Source organism: Macrotis lagotis, chromosome 2, assembly GCF_037893015.1.
Source record: "Macrotis lagotis isolate mMagLag1 chromosome 2, bilby.v1.9.chrom.fasta, whole genome shotgun sequence".
NCBI classification, from domain to species: domain Eukaryota; kingdom Metazoa; phylum Chordata; class Mammalia; order Peramelemorphia; family Peramelidae; genus Macrotis; species Macrotis lagotis.
In genome coordinates, this window is record NC_133659.1 from 342028657 (window position 1) to 342037851 (window position 9195).

The 9195-nt window shown below is 46.2% G+C and overlaps 1 protein-coding gene and 1 long non-coding RNA gene across 4 annotated transcripts in view; one reads left to right on the forward strand and one right to left on the reverse strand.

The window, feature by feature from the left end:
* The window catches only part of CERK (ceramide kinase), a 54370-nt gene that overhangs the window by 19753 nt on the left and 25422 nt on the right, over nucleotides 1–9195 (forward strand). For all 3 annotated transcript variants that reach the window (XM_074227263.1, XM_074227264.1, XM_074227265.1), the window contains 2 exons: nucleotides 8458–8571; nucleotides 8918–9040. In XM_074227263.1, the coding sequence (XP_074083364.1) occupies nucleotides 8458–8571; nucleotides 8918–9040 (237 nt within the window). The remainder of the gene's footprint in view (nucleotides 1–8457; nucleotides 8572–8917; nucleotides 9041–9195) is intronic.
* On the reverse strand, nucleotides 1628–6034 carry LOC141515563 (uncharacterized). The gene is made up of 3 exons (XR_012476360.1): nucleotides 5879–6034; nucleotides 4316–4800; nucleotides 1628–3288 (listed from the first exon to the last, which is right to left on the reverse strand). It is a non-coding gene; the product is annotated as an uncharacterized LOC141515563 (long non-coding RNA).

Genomic DNA, 9195 nt, shown 5'->3' on the forward strand with positions numbered 1-9195 from the left:
CCAAACAACCCCCAAGTCAGAACGGCCACATAGCATCACGCAAGGAATGGTGGAAATTTTCTGTCTGACCTTTGCATAGCAGGGAGGATGAAGTTTTCTTGGAGACAATGTGGTTCTGACAAGGTTACTCCTTTGCTCCAAAACCTTCAGTGGTTCCTTTGACCTCTGGGACCAGCTGGCAGACATGGATGATGAGATTAAAACCCAGACTTCTCAGCACTCCCTGGGGCACAGGTGGGCCCTTTTGAAGGAAAACACCCAAATCCACCTGTAACCTTCACCCAGCTTCTTGTGGCAGGAAGTTGAGGGGTTTCCACCTTAGATTGAGCTGCCTTCCTTCAGAGGATGCTCTCAGATGGGGAGATAGTTTTGTGTAGTTGTACTTTCAGCCAAGCCCGTCACTTGGGGAACTGTTGACTTCTGATGTCATATCCTTGTGAAGCAAGACTTTGGAGGGGTTGCTGTAATTAAAAAAAACAAAGCACCCAGTGCCATCTGAAATTCAGTTTAAAACAGGATGTGAGGGGCAGCTAGGTGGTGCAGTGGATAGAGCACTGGCCCGGGAGTCAGGAGTACCTGGGTTCAATCTGGTCTCAGACACTTAATAATGACCTAGCTGTGTGGCCTTGGGCAAGCCACTTAACCCCATTTGCCTTGAAAAAAAAACAAAAAATAAAATAAAATAAAAAACAGGACGTGAGAGCATCCCAGTCTGGCTTCAAAGTTTGAGTTTAGTGTCTGTAGGCACACGTTCTTTTAGTGAGGGACTATTTAAAAATAAAACAAAAATTTGGATTTTTTCAAATGGCTGCTAAGTTGTTAGGATCTAACTGTTTAATAAATAGCCTTTTTAAAAAAATTCAAGGACCCCAGGTGAAAAGAAAGTAAATATCTTAATGAGCTGGAAAATAAGTTAGAGGAGCTATAGGAATCCCTGAGAGAAGGAGGCATTTGGAAGTGAAAGAGATCATAGGATTGTATACTTAGAGCTAGGGAGGAACCCGGAGGTCCTCTAGTCTAGTCCTGCTTCCTCATTTTGCAGGAAGGAGACTGAAACCTAGGGAGGGTTTCATGACCTAGTCCTCCACCCTCACCCCAGTCACCCACAATGTTCCACCTCCAGAATTCCAGCCAGAATCTATTGGCATCCAGCCTCTCCCTCTGCCTTGCCTTATCGAACTATTCTTCATCCTCACTAGGACTTCTAATCTCTTGACCCCATTGTTCTCTCCCAGGCCATCACCTGGACATGCTCACACTGTCTTCCTTTCCCCATCTTGACCCTTTGGTGACTCACTTCAACTTGACACTGCCTTCTTTTCCTGAGCCATCCTCCTCCTCATCTCTTGGCCAAGCCATACCCTGGCAAGCCCCCGGAGGGGAGCCTGGGATGATTCTTACCCGCTGCTGCCTTAGATTTAGAATATCCCCAAGTCTTTTGACAGAGTGACACTGCCCGGCCTCCTGGGCCCTCCTTGCTGCTCAGCAAGTCTACAGTACCTGCAGCTCTTCCAGACTTCCTGTGGCTCTCCTTGTCCTCAGCCTCAGCACAGAATGTTTTCTCTTAGACTGCAGGAAAAAACTGAGGCTCTCTGTGAGCCCCCCTCCCCCCCCTTCCTTGTCTCCTGTGGCTCAGGTGCCTTCTGCACCTCTTCCCCTCCATCCCCATCTCACATGATGAGGGGGCTGACTGCTACCTGCTCAAGCAACCCCTTTCTCACCCATCTCCTCCAGCAGATTCACCCCGCTGTCATGCTTCCACTAGCACATATTTTCAGTCTGACCTCCTGGCTCCAGACATGCCTTTACCTCCCCCATCTTCCAACACTCAATCCTTCCATCGCTCCTGTCATCCTAGTACCCTCTCCTCTTTGTGGCTAAACTCCTGGGAAGGTCATCTCCACTCGCTGCCACCATTCTTCTCTCTGTTCTTCCTCTGAAGCACATTGCTTCATCAGCTCCCATGGATTTCATGACTCTTCCCATCCTGCACCCATCCTCTCTGCCAACCTCCAGACTCTCCCCTCCAACTGGTCATCTCCAACTGGATGTTCCCTCGACATCTTAAACTTGACTTGTCCCAAACAGACCTCATTCTCTTTCTCCCTGGGGCCCTCCTCCACTTCTGAAAGCACACCTGACCACGTGGCACATTTCCCCATCCCAGCTCAGTCAGGTCCTTTGAGTCCTTAGTACTTGAGAATGAAACAAACTCCTCTGTTTTACCTCCTTCCTTCTCATTGTCTCCTGTCCCAGGCCTCTCCAGTCTGGGTGCCTTCCTTGAGACTTATTCCACTTTATTTTGTGGATGGTTTCTTTGTGAAGCCTGGCTTCCATGAAAACCCCCCTGGGGGGAGGGGTCTTCAGCTTTCTCTGCATCCCCTGAGCCGGCGCATAGGAGCTGCCCACTAAGTGCTGGGTGATGTCAGCTTGTTCAGGTCTTTCTCTTTCAAGGTTTCCTCGGGCCCCACCGCTGCTTGAAGCCATTTCTGGTTCCCTTTCTTCCTCTTCCGATCCCCCACCTACTGTCTTTCTCTTCAGATTTTCCCAGAACTTGACACTGGCCTCACTTTCATCCTTGAATGAGGCAGTGGAGGGAGAAGCTCACTGTTGAAAATAGTTTCTCACTGTAACCGGCAGTCATATAGATAGGTTTGGTTTCATTGATGACAGGACCATAGACTGTGAGCCGCCATCATTGCTGACCAAGCCCCTACCGTGGTTCTTTGGGGGCATCCACAGGCAGTCACGGACCATAGTAGAGCGTTTTCCTCCTTGCAGTAAATCATCTGACCACACATCGGAGACTGTTGATTTTTTACCTTTTGGAAACCATCAGTCCAGGGCTGCATGGCCCCTGAATACACGGGCCTGTCCTTTGATCTGCAGGTCTAGCAGGGCCAGAATGGGTGCATTCAGAGGATTCCTGGGGTTGCCTGGTCCAGGGTGGCAGGCCCAGGGTGACCCTGCCCTGGCTTTCCAGAGACCACTTCTGTCTGGATATGCGTCGGCTGCCAACAGCAGAGCCCAGGGACCTGAGAGAAGGGCGATCTTGGAGGTGTGCCCTTAGCCTCTTAATGAGGCATATGGATCATTTTGTAACTAGTCTTCCTGTGTTGCCTTTGGCAGCAGCTTGTACACAGAGGTAGGGGATCTGGCAGATGATGTGGGCCCGGGGGAGTGGGTCATCAGAGCAGAGAAGTGCAGGCTGAGGATGCTGAGGAGGAGCTGGGGGGGAGTGATCATGGTGCCAGGGAGCCGGTCACAGACTGAGGCAAAAGATGGAACCTGAAGGTAATGAGGAAAGTGTTAGCACTGGGCAAATCTTCCAACAACTGGGGGGGGGGTGTCAATGGTTATTCCCATTTACAGATGAAGGAAATGGGGCAGAGAGGAGTTAAGGGACTTGCTCAGGGCCACACCGCTCGGGGGTATCTCAGGTCTGCCTGCCCCTAGGCCCTGGCCCTACCTGCTTGTAGGAGAGACAAGCAGTTTGACTATTCCTTCTCTTGTGTCAAACCTTTAGTGTCAAAGCAGAATTGACTTGGGAGGCCACAGAAATAGGCTATGTAGCAAGCAAAAAAAGCATAGAGCTCTGCCCTCAGGCAGCTTCTTTTCTAAGGGGATGAGGGGCTCACGAAGCTGCTCACAAAGGCAAAAACATCTGACCTTAGGAAATGTGATGATGCCATTTGTCCAATTGAGGAAAGCTAGGAGTTACTCAGTTGTTTATCCTCAACTTGGTCAGCCCTGAAGAGAATGGAGCAGCCTCAGGATATTACTGCCCTTCCCCAGCATTGCAAGAGCCTGGAACTTGGGGCTCTTTGGGCTTGTTCCTCACCTCCCCAGCTTTCCTCCTGCCCCTTGGCCCCTCCTCCAGAAGCCTTACTGTATGGGGGGGGGGGTCACTGAAAGGGGAGAAATGCATCTGCTGAGACCATTGTGATTTTGTTTGGAGGACAGAGCCAGGGATTTGACCTTAGGGTTCTTCCTGCTCTCTCTCTGCTTCTTCAACTCTGCATCACTTGTGAGGAGTTTTCCAGGGCTCTTGTAATTCCTTTGTCATTCTTGGGGCACTGCACCTCTTGTTTCCTTGGCCTGAGGATCCTCTTGCAGGACAGAGCAGCTTTCCCTGACCCCTGGTGGCCCGTCACATTCCATGTTATCATAATCTTGTTACTTAGATTTTATTCTGAACATAGTAGCAAATAAAAGGAGCATTTCCACTCCAAAATCGAATCGAATGAGACTACACATGTAATAAACTGTGTGTGTGTGTGTGTGTGTGTGTGTGTGTGTGTGTGTAACTACTTACTGCTTGTCCTTCTAGTCAAATAAATCCAAGCTGTCACTTTTCAAAATTGCCATCCTGAAGCAGACCTCTCTATCAGAATTTGTTTGGCCATGTGCCCCTGGGGAATTCCCTTTGTTTCCAGCTTTTAGCCACTTTGGAAGGTGCAGCTGTAATGGTTTGGTGTCTGCTTTGCTGCCTTTGTCTTCTTTAGGAATTTGCCCAGCCAGTGGGATCTTTGGAACCAAGAGCAGAGAAAGCTAAGGAACTTTGGGGAAATAATTCCTAATAGTTTTCATAATTCATGTTGGCCAGAATTATCCAACATTGGTTATTCTGATCACTTTGCATCATCTTCCTAATTTTCTGGGTGAGAAAAAGAACCCCAGAGCTGATGTCATCTTTAGGACTTAGAGCATTCTTTCCTTTGGTTGATTGTTGACAATCTTTTTCAAAAACACTTGTTCCTTTCCTCGACCACTCCTTGGGGAATGTCTTGGATAGCAAACCTTTATTAGAGAAAATTGGATGAAAAAAAGAAAGAAAATTAGATGGGAAGATTTTCCCCTTCATACATAATAAGTTTTGGCTATAATTCAGATGGAAAAGTACCCAAGTACATAAGATAAGAACAGTGGCAAAGTAGATGCAAAATTTTCTCATGTCATTTCCATTGATAAAATGACATCTGTTTCTGCCACTGAACCACTTGACAGTGCCCAGGAAGTTGGTTTCAAGAACTGTTTTCTGGATTTTCCATTGCTGTGGTTATGTCTCCAAAAGGAATTCTCCTCAGCAGAGTGGCTGCAGGAGCTGGGCTGAATGTAGGGCCAGTCGTCTGACTGGGTTTCTGAGTCATGGGATCCTGGGTTGGCTTCCCGGGACCACTGAAGTGGAGGCAGCAGAGCCCAGCAGTGCCCTCCAGCCCTCCTGCCCTGCAGGTGACAAGCTGTTTGGTAATTTGTGGCATCAAGGACTACCAGACCCTTCCTCAGAAGCATTGTTTCTCTGGGTGATGGCTTTGGGGTGACAGGATATGTGGGATGAGGGAGGATTAAGATCAAAGGATCAAACCTGCTTAAAAATGTTTGACTAATATGTATATTTACAGATTAAAAAATTGTAATCATATAACTTCCAGGAGATGAAAAAAAATGGATTTCCCTATTGTTTAACAACAGCAAATACCTTTGAGTAGAAAATACACTGAGATATAATGTTATTTTCCAAACTTAGAAATATCATTTTACTTTAGTCATAGAAGTAGAACTACCTAAATTTTTTTTTCTAAACTTCTGTTAGAGATACAACCATTGTTTCTTATTCAGGATTTGTGCCCTTAGACTTATCTCTTCCCTTTTTCTCATTTCCCATTGAATCAATTCCTAAGATTTGAAATTTAGAACTAAAAAGAAGGCTTCTAGGGGGTGCCGTGATTTATGTTGGACTTGGGGTCAGAAAGACCGGAGTTCAAATTCTGCCTCAGATTATATGCAGAGCAGTGTGACCCTGGAGCAGTCACTTAAATTCTCTCCCCATCAGTCTCCTTATCTATAAATGGGTTGCTGTATAAAGTACTTTGCAAACCTTTAGGCTTTATGTGAGTTGTAGCCAGCTGGTCATTTTAGAGACAAGGAAACCAAGGTCCCCATGACACTGAGGGATGTGTTGCCAATCTTGTCAGTTTTTTTTTTCCTGTCCCCTGGTGGTCACCCCAGCTCAGGCTTCATCACCCATCTGGACTAGTGGAGTCCCCTGTGTATTGACCTCTTGGCCTCTGCACTCCAGTCCATCCTACTTCAGACAGCTGCCCTGCTGTTGGTCTGAAGGCACAAACCTGACCATGTCCCTCATCTGCTTCAAACACTTTTAGGGGCCTCTGAGATGGCAGATGATTCTTCTGAGGTGCTTTCCATCCAGATATTTCTAGACATTGACTTTTGGAGCTTCACCAAGGGAGCTCTGGGAACCATGTGGTCTTTTAAAAAACCATAGGCTTTGTTGATGTCTTTTGGATTTTCATTTCCTAAATTTCTTGAGTCCTTCTCATTACCCCCTCTCAGAGAACTGGCTTTTATAACAAAGAGGAATAATTTTAGTAAAATCAATCTATAAATTAGAGAATCTGACATTGACCCTAGACCCCCTGTGAATCCTGAGGTCATCTGCCAAGGAGGAAGGGGAGGTGACAGTGGTTTTTTTCCCCCTGCTGTTCTTTATACTTTGGAAACATTCCCTTTGGGCTGTTTTCTTTCTTCTTTTTTCCAAATGGAATTAACTCCATGATAGTAATTATCTATATTATTGACTTGACTCTGCTTTTTTTCACTCTGCATCACTTCATACAAGTCTTTGCCAGGCCTCTCTGTGTTCATCATGTTTGTTGTTTCTTATGGCACTGGATTTTCCATCATCCTTCCAGACCATGTCTGTTTATACACCACTCAGGGAGCATTTACTTTGTTTCTGGTTCTCCGCTATCACAATGGTGTTATCAATCAACATCTTGGTTTATAGGGAGCCTCGGAATATGGGACCTGTGAGAATCCCCATGTCTAAGTGAAAGACCATTTTAGTTCCTCATATTTCCACATTTTGTTCCTGTGCCCAGCTTCCCATAGCTCCTCCAGCATTGACCGTTCTCATCTTAGGGCATCGTTTTCAATAAGCTGAGCATGAAGGGACAGAGCCCTCCTTTCTGTTATCTGCCCTAGGTCCTGGGCAGTGAACCCAAAGAATAAGGAAAAGATTAGGGATAAATGGGAGGCTTTGGTATAAAAAAAGAGTTTGAAAGGGCCCAGTAGAACAGAAAGGCAGAGTGTAAGGACAGTAGTTTCCCTTCCTCCAGAGGTGAATATAGGATCAGGGGCACTGCAGGTGAAACCTCTGTAGTTTTGGGGCAGGAAAAGAGCCCCAAATGACTCCAGGTTCTCAGGCCTTCAGAAGATAGGAACATGGAGGAGAGTGGCAATCTGCAAGTTATTTGGTGAAGAGATCCACCAACTCTAGACGGCATGTGCCAGTGGTAACTGGCATCTTCTGACCTCCTTTGCCAAAGCTCTTATGAGGAGAGGGTCCCATGGTAAAGGCTAGCCCTCATCTCAGGCGGGCTTCTTGTGGAGAGCTCAGTGATGGCCTCTTGGGGGTGTTGTAGTGGGACTGGGCTGGACTGGGTGACTTCTGAGGTGTTTCATTTCTGTGGTTTTATGATTTTTGAAGGAGGGAGTTATAGAGGGTGTGGTAGGAATAGAAAGACCTGATGGGACTTGGCAAATGAATGAATTAGGGGGAGTAGGTGAAAAAGAAGCACAAGTCAGAGATGATTCTGAGATCTTGCATCTGAATGAGGGTTTCTCCTGACTCGTTAACTCATGATTTTCCTAAAACAGAAATGTGATTGAGTCACCCCAGCCCTTCCACTCCCCTGTGGGATCCAGAGTCCTTCCCAGTCTGGCTCTGTCCTCCCATTCCAGTCTCATCCTAGACTTCCTCCAGGATGCCACAATCTCCCACCATTGGCCCTAAATGGACATTCCATCTTTCATCACCATGCTCCTTTTCTGTACCAGGAAAGCCTGGAGGGCTTTCCCTCTTTTACTTAGACTCTGGTAGCAATGGGTTTGAATTGAGGAACATGTTTTAAATGTTATTCATAATAAGAGATTGCACTCAGATCCTGCAGCCTCAGAAAGTCCTCAGAGCTCCTTCCTCCTCAGTCTCCTCCAAAAGTTCCATCTTTTCTCCTTGGATTTCTCTAAATGGATGCCCTTTAAGTACAGAACTTTGAAGATAGAATTTTGAAAAAGACCTATGACATTTTTTGCTTGAGTTCTGATTTCCAAATAATCAACTTGTATATTAACATTTAGACTAGAACCTGCTTGTGTGGGGGACTTCTTGCCGACCCTTTGAAAATGTGTTCGTCGTGTGAGTTAAGCTGCCCCCAACCAGGGCATTTTCTTTCTCATTCCTGCCAAGGAACAGAAATCTTATTATGGGGTCATCGTATTATTAACTGTCATAAAGATTAAAGTATGGTATATACTTCTTGTCCCTTCTAATCGTTTATGAATAAAAACTAGAACATTGGCTGTTTTTTCCTTTGAATATGCTCATCAGTTTCTCCTAGGCACATTGGCTTTTCTTACTTTTTTCTGTCTTTCCAGATACTCGCTCAGTTCCTATTTCTGAGATTATCACTGTAGAAGAAACAGAAATTGATGAGAAACACTATCATACTGGAAAATGGCAAAAAATGGCAAAACCTCATGCTTTTACAGGTAATAAGCAATGCCAGCGTCCTCTGGATTCCGGGGACGTTGGGTCAGCTCCCTGCTTCTCCAATCTATGTACAGATTCAGTCGGAGTGAATTTGGAACAGGGTTGGGTTGAGCCGAATGGACTTGTTTACTGTCCCGTGTTCCTGTTCCCAAAATTTCCCAGGGCAAGTGCGTTGGCTCTTGTTTTTTGCATAATTTTATAGCAAAGAGTTTCTCTCATGGTTCTTTACACTCCCTTTTTATCATGGGCATCATACAGCTTGAGACATTTGACAGCCTGGCCATTCACCATGAATGTCCCTGAGGCTCGCCCACTTAGGAGTGATGAATGTGTTTCTTTTTGTAGTGTACTTTGTAAAGAGAGCACGGCGTCACCGCTGGCGGTGCAGTCACGTGACCTTCTGGTGCACGGAGGAGTCGCTCTGTAACCAGTGGATCCAAACACTCCGAGAATTACTTGAGAAGCTGAGTAAGTTTCTGACCTCTAAATGTGTGAAAAAGAGAGTTGATTATCATTTCCTTCACTTTTTCTTGGTGGGCTTCTCTTGGCCCCTTCTCCTTTCTTTGAACTCTGACTTTAGAAAGGGAGACCTATGGGCAGGGGGCCCTTGATTTCTATCAAAC